This window comes from Teleopsis dalmanni, chromosome 1 (genome assembly GCF_002237135.1).
Source record: "Teleopsis dalmanni isolate 2A chromosome 1, ASM223713v2, whole genome shotgun sequence".
NCBI classification, from domain to species: domain Eukaryota; kingdom Metazoa; phylum Arthropoda; class Insecta; order Diptera; family Diopsidae; genus Teleopsis; species Teleopsis dalmanni.
Window position 1 is genome coordinate 67,850,816 of NC_051846.1, and position 13,834 is coordinate 67,864,649.

The 13,834-nt window shown below is 28.5% G+C and overlaps 2 protein-coding genes across 2 annotated transcripts; one reads left to right on the plus strand and one right to left on the minus strand.

Moving 5' to 3' along the window:
• Nucleotides 1-3,938: 3,938 nt before the first annotated feature.
• LOC119665590 (peptidoglycan-recognition protein 3-like) lies at nucleotides 3,939-9,391 on the plus strand. The gene is made up of 5 exons (XM_038074818.1): nucleotides 3,939-4,799; nucleotides 8,179-8,520; nucleotides 8,656-8,837; nucleotides 8,908-9,052; nucleotides 9,125-9,391. Exons 1-5 carry the CDS (start codon nucleotides 4,793-4,795, stop codon nucleotides 9,328-9,330), a joined length of 882 nt encoding a protein of 293 aa, XP_037930746.1. The 5' UTR covers nucleotides 3,939-4,792; the 3' UTR covers nucleotides 9,331-9,391.
• A 121-nt stretch (nucleotides 9,392-9,512) lies between these two features.
• On the minus strand, nucleotides 9,513-10,667 carry LOC119665597 (alpha-tocopherol transfer protein-like). Its single transcript, XM_038074825.1, has 2 exons — nucleotides 10,629-10,667; nucleotides 9,513-10,575 (listed from the first exon to the last, which is right to left on the minus strand). Exon 2 carries the CDS (start codon nucleotides 10,527-10,529, stop codon nucleotides 9,570-9,572), a length of 960 nt encoding a protein of 319 aa, XP_037930753.1. The 5' UTR covers nucleotides 10,530-10,575; nucleotides 10,629-10,667; the 3' UTR covers nucleotides 9,513-9,569.
• Nucleotides 10,668-13,834: the final 3,167 nt, after the last annotated feature.

A 13,834-nucleotide genomic window follows, 5' to 3' on the forward strand; every position in this document is an offset into this window, starting at 1 on the left:
ATAATATATATATATATATGTATTAAAACTTTGTATATTTTATAGGTTGAATCTGATGAAACAGTTCTTAATAAACTGCCTTTGGCGGATGTGTCCTCGCCTATAATTTTAAGCTACTCACCAAATACGAAGTCCAAATATTTGCACCGTAGCGTTGCTTTAATGTCGGCTGTGTTTTGTGCTTGGCAAATCTGGAAATCCTATAAGTAGTTTACAACAACAAAAACCATCCCAACTGTTACAAAAAAAAAAAAAAATAAACAAAAAAATTATATTAATAAAAATCTATGAAAAAAGAACAATTATAATAATATATATTCACGAGCTTCATAAACTAAATAATGAGCAGCTCAAATTCAAGATTATTTGTAATATAATTTAAAGGAATACCGAACTCATGCTTTGGGCATTAATTAACTTATTTATATGTAGGAAGAGTAAAGTAAGGAAAGTTTAAGAAATTTTTGTGATCATAAAGTTTTGAAAGAGATAAAAATGCATTTGTTTTAATATTGCGTATTGTGTTTTTAAAACTCGTTGGATAAAACAATTCTTTTTAAGATTTTTGTAAAATTTACGCTTTCTGTTACGTTTAAACGTTTAAACTTTTGGATACGGTTTGGAGAAAAAATTGGATATATTAATATAATCCAATTCTTTAAAGTATGTAATTATAAGTTCTAATATATTTTAAGTATTTAATTTGAAATTGAGAAATGTTTATAAGAAACGTGGTAATTATTTGAATTGCCTAATTTCTTTGTTTTAATTATTAATTGTTAAACAAATTAAAAATATAAAAATAGAGCGAGGACAAAGTCAAATATAAGAAATTTATTAGTATAGAATACGTGCGTTTTTTTTCCAAATTTAATAAGAAGTTAAATAATAATACTAGTGCTCGGATGAAATAATTTTCTATAATTAAATAATTTCATACATGAAGTTTTTTTTATATACTGATTTTTGTTGCCATATTTTAAAATCATATCAAATGCATTAATATGTAATTATAACATTTTTCGAAAAAACTACAAAAAGCTTTATTTAATTGACATGCAAGTCAACATAAAGTGAATTTATATATAATTTGTATGTCTACGAGAATAAAAATTATGGAAAGAGAATCTAACACTCAAATTCATCAATGTAAAAAAAAATTTAACGAATTTAAATAATTAATATATAAGTATGTCTATAATACAGCCATTTAAACTGAAATGGATTGTTATAAATATTTCAAATTAGAGATTGAACTAATAGTAGACTGAACAAATTTTTTTAATCGTTTCTATAATTCGTATCGTAGCCAATCGTATCAGTTCAATTAACTCGGAATTCAGGCCACTGAATGACTTTGTCTTTCCAAGTTATTTGCAGTACACAGCGACGCCTAGACGTGTTTGGACTCCATGTAAGTGCAACATGTAGTATTTTAGCATTATATAGCTTTAAACTTAGCTATTAGCATTTATACTTTTTCAATATAACGTTGATGTCGACTTGATTCGATAACCACCACAATTTTTTCATAGAAATGCTCATCAAGTTTTCAATATGTTACAGAAGCATATGCTTGTGAGTGGCTGTAATTTCTATTTCACTTTAATTGTGACAACCACAGTTAACATTTTTATTGAAGTATTAGCAATACGTAAATATTAAAAATGTTAATCATTGTTTTGATGCGCAAATAATTCGCTCGCTGGATGTTGTTGTTGTAGCCCGCTGTTGAACGACGCTTGGTCGTCTTCGACGAGTGGCTCCGAGATGTAGACCCGGCTCACTAGATGCCATATAGATTAATGTATGCTGTATGAGCTTTCTGTACACGGCTAATAACGACTCTACCGTCCGCACATACTTTATTATAAGTAAGTATATTATTATTATATATTTAATTAAGTTAAATTGATTACAAACTATAATTTATTTCACTGTTTTTGTTTGAAATTTTCGCAGTCTTAATTTTTGTGTGTTTCTATCAAAATTTTTACCCAAACTTTGCCACGCTTATCTCACTCAACTTTGCATGGACTTTATGTGAAGTAGATATGGCAATAAATAACATGCTTTTGGAGTTAAATCTGAAAATCACTTAAACACGATTGTTTAAACATACTATTAAACTATACCTAGTTTATTCTTCCTACCCATTTAAAAAGTATTTACCATTTAACGTTTTATTACGTATTGGAGATATTTATTATAAGACCTGGTTTCGCCAATTCATTATTCAACTTTTTTAGTTCAAGTTGTATATATTCACGAGTGCGAGTTAACACTACATTATCCTACACTCAATCGAGATATTCAATAGAGCATTTAAGTCCAAAACTTGTAGTACTATGTTGAAGAACAGTAGTGATAGAAACGATTCGATACTAATTAATAAATATATGTGCATATATTGATGATATAATGATCCTCATCTGTTAAAAACACGACCGTTTAAACACTGTTAATAAAGTGATCTATATATAATATATGATATATATATGATAACATATGATCAATGATATATGTATAATATATTTAATCGCTTAATTTGTAACACACCTCTGCGAAATATGGACGTTAAAGATTGTAAGCAGCTTAAAATCTTTGAAATAAAATTACTAATTAAAATTGATGGATTCATTAAGTGCGATATAAAACGTTAAAATTTGCCACAACGCTGAAAAGAAGTTGTTGACCAGTACGGTATTCAAATATATAAACCAAAGATCTGCTACAAACATATACACTTATAAAACCAAGATAATTTTTTTTTGTTTTTGTTTTGTTTTGAGAAGTTAGAATGCTTTATACACCGTCAAATCGACCATCGTCGGAATGGTGTGCCCGACTCCCTAACGTTAATATGTACTATACGAACTAAAACACCCCCTCTTCGGCGAGATTTATTCCCCCAGGGAACCGCTTTTGCATTATTTCGAGGAGGATCTTTTTTATGTTGGCATTTTAAGCCTCGTTTTTTTGGTGTCTGCATTATTTATTATTTTAGCTTAAGGTTCTCCTTTGTAGGTCTAATTTCTTTGTTTCAAAAACTTGAATCACATATGACTCTATTGTTCGCCAGCTCTCTGTGATCGCTTTCATCTTTTTTACTACCATATATTTTTGGGATTTATTGGTTCAATCTGAGCTATTAACTAAAATCATTGAGATTAATAGATCATTATGATCTATAATAGCTATATATGAGCTAGGCATGATGTTGAAGAAATTTTGTTAAAAACTTTATACGGGTTAATAACTTAACAAGGCATGAAGTAAATATACTTTTCATACATTTCTTTTAAATAGGATTAAAAATCGTTTTTTTTTTTAAATTATTTTTAATGCAATTAAATGAAAACAATGCCACGAGTAAGTGACCTTAATTATTTGTATAACCTTATGAAAGTCTGTATATTTCTCTTTGTGCTCAAGACACTAGTTTTTGGAACTTTATCACTGTCACGGCCCATAACCATATCATAGTTATAAAGCCGTGCACGCAGTATACTGTTCAATGACAATACCTGGATCACCGTCTGCATATTTTATTTTATGCCCAAGACTTCTGTTTTTGAAGTTCATTGAAAAGTTTCGTTCTAATGAACTTAATAGATATATAATACTTATTTCTGTGTAATTATTGAATATTTGGAAGAATATAATATATATCAAACTAATATTTATGTATATAACTATAATTTAATGGTAATCTAATCTCATTGGTTGTTATTTATTTTATTTGCGAAATTAGGTAGTTGAACATGAAAAAGTTCATTAACGAATTTTGTTATGTCTAAAGGTATCTTCTCCGAACAGGAAAACATGGTTATTTGTATTTTTTTTATTGTTCCTCAAATCTACAGTGCTTCATCATCAAGGATACGTTTCAACAGGTAAGTAAAAATTATTACTAAAATAATAATTGTGAAGATGTATGTAAAGAAAAAAAAAACTTTAGGTAGAATTTAGAGATTACTGAGCACTCTCTAATATAAGATTATTAATGGAGCAAATGTACTAACTGTACTTTTAAAGGTCGAAATTCCAGACAATTGTGTTTGTTGATTCAGTTTATTCTTTTGTATTGCAAATTTACATGTACTAATATTCAAAACAATTCTAAATAAGACAAAAGTACAGTAAATATGTACTTAGTGCCGCGTTTTATAAACCGGCAAAGGACGGCAACTATCTGTATAAACAAAGCAATTGGCGCACGCCTCGTAGATATTTCAACTGTACTATGCATCATATATGTGTTTACGATTTTATATTTACTGTCAAAATAAAAGATTTGTGTACTACCACAACAGCTTCTGAAAGAAATAATCTTGAAGTTTTAATGTATACTGAGTAATAGTATTATAAAGAGTGTATGTATAGAATTGTAGGTGTGTTCAAGTAACTGATAGAGATTTTCATGTAAATGAGGCAGAGCAGCGTCATCATTAACAGATATCAACCATCGGTCAGTTGATATTGTTTGTCGTTAAGTTGAAGACGTTTTGTGCTCCTGACTTCACAAGCAGTTTTTACACATATTGAAAATAAACAAATTTTTTCAATTGATATATTTTAAAAATTATGATTAAATTTATATGGAACAGTTTTGTGTATCACATATTTATAGTTTGCATTTGAAGTGTTTAACTTTCCCATAACGCATCGAAATTCAAAAATAATGTGAAAAATGGAATTGTGAATGTACATGACAGCTAATAGCTTTTAGAAAAAATTCTTTTTAATATAAAATAATTTATTTATAATACAAAAGTTTGCCGCAAACAAAATGTTGGGTAAGTTCAAAAAAACAAAACAAGAATCAATAATTCTAGAGTATATAATTTGAAGGGAAGTGCTACGCTATTAGGAAATTATATTAAATCCGTCTTTCAAAAAGAAACAGATTATTAATTAATAAATAAACAGATTATTAATCATTAAATTTTATACGAAATTCAAGTTTTCGTCTCTGCTTAATTAGAACTTAAACCTTGATATTGTTATTACAGAAAAGTCGTCGATTGTTATGAATTCTCAAGCAAGAGTAAAAATATAATTAATTTTAAAACTATATTCTACATATATTGATATCCGTTTTAAACATATCGTAATATTGAGTTTACTTTCAACTTGATTTGTTGTTTTTGACAGAAATATATTCTATATTTTTTATCATATATACACAAATAGTTTTATAAAGCGCGATTCTCACTCCATAAAGCACGAGTCTCATTCCAGAAAGCACGATTCTCACTCCATGTTACTCATGGAGTTTCATTTTCATTATTTTACATTTTTAATTCCAACTCTCACATTATGCTCTTCTGGTATATCATTAGTTAGTTTTGTTACTAATATAATTCTCTAAATTATCCTGCATATATCTTATCACAGCATTATTTATTGTACGTCCCTTTTTGGTATAATTTAAATTTTTTAATAAAAAAATGTTGATAAAAATTCTTTCTTAATTATAAGAAAAATTTTATTTTAAGATATGTATTATAATATATTAAGATAAATTGTATTTTGCTGAACATTATAATAAAATGAGTTTTTTGATTTTTGCGAGCTTAATTGTCCGACAACTACAATAAAAAATGTTTAAATTTCATTTTCGATCTTTCTAATTTTTATGACTGTTTTCCACCAAAAATACATCAAAACAAACATTTTTACATTTTATTGAGTCCAAGCATATACTTCAAAATCAGTGGAGTAGTTTCTGAGTATATAACTGTTTTACAAATATATAAAATTTTATTATTACATCTATATCTTCTTTTTCTTAATTCCTTTATCTCCTTGTGGAGTATAGTTACGCACATCCATCTTGTCTGATTGTTTGTTTGTTTGATAGGTTTTATTTCGTTCCACGATTTCCCCGTTGATAAAATCTCGGTGTGTGATGTTCTTCTGAATGATGTTTTGGATAGTCCTATTTTTCTTGTCCCTTGCGGGTTCCAGTCGAGTGCTTGACGACATACCTCTGTTGGTTATTGCCGCAGAATGTGACCGATCCATTACATCTATATACATTAAGACCGAAAAGCTTTCGGAAATTCTCATTTAAAATTCGCGCGCTGTATATTTTCCGATATTTTAAGTTTATGTAGTTTGGCAGCACTGTCCTTAATTACTATGCCAAAAATGAGCGCGATCTGTCAGACAGTTCGTTTACGGCAGCTGTTGAAACCAGTTCACCTCAGTAGGGCGTTGCGAAAAAAACAATGGAAAAAAATATTGAACAAAGAGTTTGCATCAAATTTTGTGTTTCGAACGAAATTTCGTGTGCAGAATCGTTGCGAATGCTACAAAAGGCTTATGGGGAATCAGTTTTATCGAAAACTCAAGTTTATGAGTGGTACAAAGCCTTCCAGGACGGTCGTACGACCGTCGAAGACATTTCGCAACGCACTACTGAGGTGAACTGGTTTCAACAGCTGCCGTAAACGAACTGTCTGACAGATCGAGCTCATTTTTGGCATAGTAATTAAGGACAGTGCTGCCAAACTACATAAACTTAAAATATCGAAAAATATACAGCGCGCGAATTTTAAATGAGAATTTCCGAAAACTTTTCAGTCTTAATGTATAGACATTTTAAAACTGTCTTATCGATCGTTTAACTCTAATACAATTATAACAATTATTGAAGTTAAATAAATTATCTATAGCAATAAAATATTTAGGCATTTGTAAATCCATTCATAAGCCGAAATTTGTACAAACATACTGACCTAGAAGTGAATATTTAAAAATATAAAAAAAATATATATTATACATTAAATCAGTTTGTTAGCTAAATATTTCTCTCATTTCTATTACTATCATTTCTATTATATATATATAGTCACTGAATTTAAAAAAATAACAGATTTCAGGTAAATTTACACTTTTTCTTCTTTTTTAACCAAGATCTTTATTGTTGGAGAATATAGCAAAATCTCTTTCATTGTTGACGATGATAAGTTTATATCGCACATCGGTTTCCCTCTTTCCAGGGTTTATGAAACGTTATCCTATAAAGTTAACATTTGATGCCGCATAGATCTTTTCCTTTCAGGCTTAACTTCAAAGATGCGTTTAGGAATTCTCTAGTGTGATATTTTTGACACTTCTAATACAAGTATTTTAGACATGTCTAAAAAGAGTCGAAAATTGACTTTAAAACCTATACAGGCAGAAATTTTTGGTTTCTGTGTTTTTCTTCTTTTGCTTCTATTTATTAATGCTTGCACCTAAAAGTTAATATATATAATATATATATATAAGTACTGACATCAGAAAACATATAAAAAATGTAAGAATTTTGAGTTAAACTTGATCTTTCCAAGATTTTTTAAAAAACTGAGTTTAATCCCTTATAATTTCCAAGTCTATTTAAATATATATTTAAATATAGTATAAATTAAAGGATATGTGAAGGACTTTAAAGTAGTATAACACTTTTGCGTTTAAATTAACATATTTTTTTAATATTTGTAATTATTTGAGTGGGTTTTTTTTGGATATACGGTAGGTTGTAGTTGTTTCTCAATATATATTAGCGTGCATATCATCCACATACGATGTTTTTCATGCACTTCAGTATATTGTATATATCTGAATACTTTCAATACTCTTGACTAAAAACTATAAATAAAATATTTTATTTTTAAATAATATTTATATTTCAAAAATATAATATATATATTTATATTACATATTTTAAATAAAGTATTTAACAATAAAGCTTTTGATTAATCTCTTCCTTATATATAATTTAAGATTTTCTGCTGTTTTTAAAATATGATTTCACTTCTAAATAAAAACAATTTACTAACTTTTGTTGCAACATTGCAAAACAATTAAATTAAAAAAAAATTGTTGTAATTAAGATAAGATATAGACATTTTTAAATGTAAATTGTTTATCTCTCTGACCTATCTCTATCTGTCATCAAAACATAAGTTATCCGTGCTTCGTAGCTAAATTTCGTCTAATAAAAAATGCCATATTTTCTTAACAGTCATAAAGTCTATGTTTTAAATAATTATGATTATAAAAATAATTATCAATATATTTTTAATATTTTATATATACTGAAAAATATAGTCAAACGAATTTTAAAAAAATATATGTTACTTCGAATAATTTCTAAACTTTTGTCTTTTCAACAAACTTCAAAAGGTTTGCAATGTAGTGCACCAAGATCTGAATTGAAATTCTCAAATGTCTATAGGAAGGAAGCCGCAACCGCCAATTTAAAATCAACGATAACATCATCATCCGTTATAATTTCGATCGAAGCCAATGAGAGAACACCTCTATTGGCGGATCAAAATAAAAAACGCAAATCATATGGAAACAAACAATATGTACGACCAACTAAAGAACCCAGCAGTTCCACCAGTAGAAAGAATATGATCTGTAACTATGAAGAGCCTTGGTTTCACAATTTTCGATTAGTTGCGTTCTGTCTTGCAGTAATTTCAAGTATTCTAATAGCTATATATCTATTAATTATACAAAGTAAGTATAGTATATAATATTTACATAATTAAATATATAAAACTTATTTAAATAAAATCAATAACATATACTTTTGATATAACACTAATTGTAAATATCATGTAATAAAAGATATATATCTAATATTCTATCCAGCACGTTTACCATCAATCGGGTTTTCACTGGATTTAGTTAGTCGTGACATCTGGAGCAAATTATCAATGCCATTGGGTAGTTTATTGAATCATTCTAATGTCGTTAACATAATGATTGGTCACACTGGTGGTAAAAGCTGCTCAAATCCAGATAGCTGTACTCAGATTTTGAAAGAAATGCAGGTATTACTCAATAGAACTTACTTTCAGAATTTATATCAAATTATAATAAAATTGGTTAAAACTATTTCAGAATAAAGTAAATGTGATAAAAAGTGAGATACCGTACAACTTTCTGATTGGAGGAGATGGTATTACCTACGAAGTACGTGGCTGGGATTATGAAAGTGGTTATGCTTCAGTACCACAAAATTCCACTCTCGTGATAGGGTTAATTGGTAAGAATTCCGTTCAGAGAATTAATTTCTTCATTCTAACCAAGACCAATTCTATATAAAATTTATTTTTAGGTTCGTATACCAATACTGCACCCAGTCCGCTACAATTACAGTCAGCATATTCGCTTATAAAAGAATCAATTAGACGTAAAAAATTGCAACGACAATATCAGATCTATGGTATCAGAAATTTAACTATTTCGGAAACAGATGGAGAAGCACTTTTTCGACATACTGCGAAATGGCCAAGGTTTGACACGCTGCTACATATTAATTGAAAAAAAAATTAACTTCCTGTATCACTTACCATATATCATAAATCAAAAGCCACCAATAAAAAATCACTTTCACAATTTATAAAGAATTTCGTTTGTATTTTTGAATTTTATATAGGAAGTATAAAATATACGCCCAAAACAATTATTTTACAAAATACAACATCCAAAACTTAATTACAATTTTAATACTACAAAAACATATATATATATACTCGTATATTATAAATAATTTCAAAATTTTAATCGAATTCCAGTTTGCGAAAACTGCCCGCTATGGATTCTATTTGGGATACAAAGTTTGTGCCATTGCTTGCCTTTTCTGGAGTATAACTTCCTTTGCCCTGTATACCACGATCACTCAAAAGTTTGCTATTATCTATACGTAAAATCATCTCTCTTTTAGATGCCAGTTCTGCTTTCCACATTTGAATCATTGCCTTCATTGGTATTTCACCACCTAATTCACGTGGTAAACAATGAGCGTCAACAGTCTTCACTAGATCAGCTTCATTTGTATAAATTGTTAAGCGATCTCGTATCTTGGAACTAACACGATTTTTAACAAAATCAATCAGCCATTTTAATGTGGACGGTACATTTACCAAATGAATTTCTTTGTGTCTCATCGGTAGAGATTGTTCACCCCATTTGAATACCTTAGCGAATTCCGTTGGATTCCAGTTGGTCACGTGTGCAGTCATAACTCCTGAGAAATCACCGATATGTGTTATACCGGTAATTTGTGTTTCTTGGTCTTCCATTAAACATTCATATGTGAGGAAATGTGCTTTGGCTTGATCACTACTTGTATACATTTTTGGATTGAATCCTTTGGCATTTATAATAACAACACGACGCCCATTTTTATCACGTCTTGGACTGGCGAATATATAACCATTCGTAATAATGTCATTCATTGTGACTGATAAATGATCTAGCTCTGTGCTCATATGTGGGAAGGTACGTCTTATGTTTAGGTACTTCAAAAGCGTTTGTTCTGCCATGGGTACACTAAATTTTTTAGCACGCAAGAAACGTAATAGGAACGTGTCATCATCACGCACATTGTGTAGATCTTTATTTTTTCTAATCCAGTTCCGAAATTGCTCTAAGCTTTGCTCGCGGGTACTCTTATCTTCACGCAGCTCACGCTTTGCAGTTTTTTGAACATTTTCAGGAATTTGTACTTCGTGCTTCATTTCGGTTTGAGGAAAGTGAGGAAAGTTTGTTTAAATAGGAATAAATCTGAAATAAATAATAATTATTATTATAGAATGTTTAATTAAAAATTAATTTACAATTTCCAACAAAATATTAAACTTAAAGATCAAAATAAAATTTGTTTATGAATTTTATATGCATTTTATTGAAAAAGATACAATTTATTACTATTATTTATTTTTTATTATACTTATATATATTTCAATTGTTGCTTTGTTTTGTTTATTTATAATAAAAATCAGAATAATTACTATTAAGACAAATCCAATATTTAGTACTGGATTGAAACTCATTCAATTAATTTAATTCTGAAGAGCATAAAATAGTTCAAACGACATATAATCTCAACAGATTTCTACTATATAGAAAATCGTAATTTCTTTACTGTCGTTAGAACTTAAATAATGATTTGTGCTAATACTGTTAATACATCTATTTCTAAGAAAACTGGTATATTACTATAATATATTGCAGCTATTATCGCTTTATAGCCTATTGTTCAAAAATTTCGGAGATAGAAGTCAATTGCCCTTCTAGAAGAGAGAACAAAAACTATAGGTACCGTTTAATAAAGGTATCTTTTAATAAAAATATATTATATAAATTTATATAAATACTCAATAAATGATAATTAATTCTTTGTAGAGTCTTTGCGATTTCAACAGGACATGTTCTGTTTCCTTGGGCGAGAAATATCCAAGACATTTTGGTAATGCGAATTGGTCAACTAGATCATAAAATTACCACCACCACTGAATTTTTGTTTGGGTGTTACGCAAAAGATCTTTAAAGTTTCGAAGCTTTAAGAATAAACATCCGAAATTATGATCAAGCTATTGCCAACTACGTGTCAAAAAGTATCGAAAATTAACTCAAAAGAACTAGTACAGTACTAGAAGCGCCATAAAAGATATTTAATAGCGAAATCAGAAAATAATTTTGTATTTGTTTCCATTGACATTCTTTTAAATTTATATGATGAGACTGCGACTGGAATATAGCAATGAAAAAATATGCTATATTTACATCCGAGATGGCTTCTCGGATGTAAACCACAAAAATCTCTTAAATTTTTTGTTTCAGATAGTATAGTATTATCTAAACATTTTTAAAATATGAAAATTACAAACGGATCATAGTTTTTAAGTTCAGGAACAAGTCTTCGTTTTTAAAAGAAATCAAAATCATTAAATATAATCAAAATTTATTTCATAAACTTGAAGATCTGCTCAATTTTAGTCAAGTGTGTATTGGAGCAAAAGCCACCAGAACATTATAAGAAAGTTATTTGAAAAATTAAAATACCACCTGGTAAACTTAAAATATACTTTTCCGATCAATTTAATTACTATTATTATGATTGTCACGGATTTAATGTTACATGAAACACAAGAAAGAATCTGTACCGAAGAAACAAACTCACAAGATCCTATTTTTGCAGTATTTTATTATCTCGATTATGTTAGGTTAGATAAGGCCAATCAAGCTGACCGTATCCTCTGTTTAGATCTATTGGTCTCTGGCGAAACCAGATAGAGATACATTTTGTAGGAATGCTTAAAGCTCTTTTCCTGGAAAAGAGTAACGCAAAGCATTTTTTTTAAACAATTTTCAATGTATGTTTTTGAATCATACGATAGAGAAATTTGAATGCAGATCATATTTGCCACTGTGCGGGTACTCAATATATATAGAGTAAGTCATGATAAAAAATTTCAGTATTTTAGAAATTTTGAGCACAACTACATACATAGCTAGGATAAAATATAGCTATTTTAATATAAAAATACAAATGAAATAAAAATTTCCAATATAAAAACATATAATTTATAATTAAACAATTCTAAAATATATACGTAACATATTGTAATTATTATAACTATATATAAAAAAATGAAATAAGGGATATTTCAATGAAATCACGAAACACAGTATTGTAACACAGTATTATAACACAGTAATAGTCAAAAACCGTCCTGGACATAAATTGGACTGAAGTGAAGGACTTTAAAGCAGCTTGATTATCTGATAGTAAGTATATACTTTCTGCTCAAAAGTTATCCGGATTTTTTTTGTTTATTAGGTCTATTACTTAACTCCTTAAGTAATAGACCTTTTTCAAAAATGTTGGTACACCCTTTCTTGACATATGGTCAATTAGTTTGTTTACAGCAGCTGTTAATGTGAGACTACCTCAAGTGCATTTAGCGATTTTAACTATGAAAAATTCTTGTTGTAAGCTATAGTAATTATCTCCGCCTGAAAAACACTGTAGCGTGCATGAAGCCTATAATATATAGATTTATTCAATCAACATTATACTAAATGAGTAAGTATGAACATTTATTGAAATGTTCTCTTCTTCTTGAACGAAGTTTAGCTGATCTACATTAAATATATCATGTATTATATTCGTAATATATATACCTAGAAAAAATAAAAAACCAATGTCAATTTCTTTGGATATCGTAAAATATTAATCTATTTCAATACTAGTAGCATAATTAATTATGATACAAATAAATATTTATTACACTGATATATCAATCAATAAAAACGTCATATCAATAAAAAATATATTTTATTTTACAACAATTATCTTGAAATCTGCTAATTAATGATGTGAAAACAAATCTAAGATCATAAAAATTTTATAAAATCTATAGGCAAATACCTTTACAGCAATGGAATTAGCTCAAGTTCAAAAATATTTACGAGAAAAGCAGGTCAGCCGAGCAACAACGGAGAGTACAAAATAAATACACATATCCAGTGGCAAAATAAAAGCAGGCAGCGTAACTTAAGATAAAACTAGCCCTAGCATTTCATGAGCGTCCACTATTCGAAAATAATTAGCTGATTTCTACATAAGCACGAGCCATGACACCGACGTAAGTTCAAAGCAGCATTTATCGTCATAATTTTTGATAAAATCAAATAAAAACTTTATCTCTGCTTAATTAAAAATATTAAAATTATTTTAAATTTTATTTGAAGAATACAAGTCAGTGAGACGAGACATCGGTAATTAATATGCAAAACTCTGTTGACATGCATCGATGTCTCAAAATGATGTCGGAATGATAAGTCATGCAGATTTTGGAACTGAGGTAAAGTGACAAAAATACATTTCTTGAACTGAGAAAGTCATATAGAGATGATGTCTAAATGAACTCATTGTTGTCACTGATGTTGTCTGCGACTAACAATTTTTTAAAAACATAAATTGTACGATGTTTGTTAATTTACTTGGTAAAGTAAAAAATAGTTATTTTATTGTTAA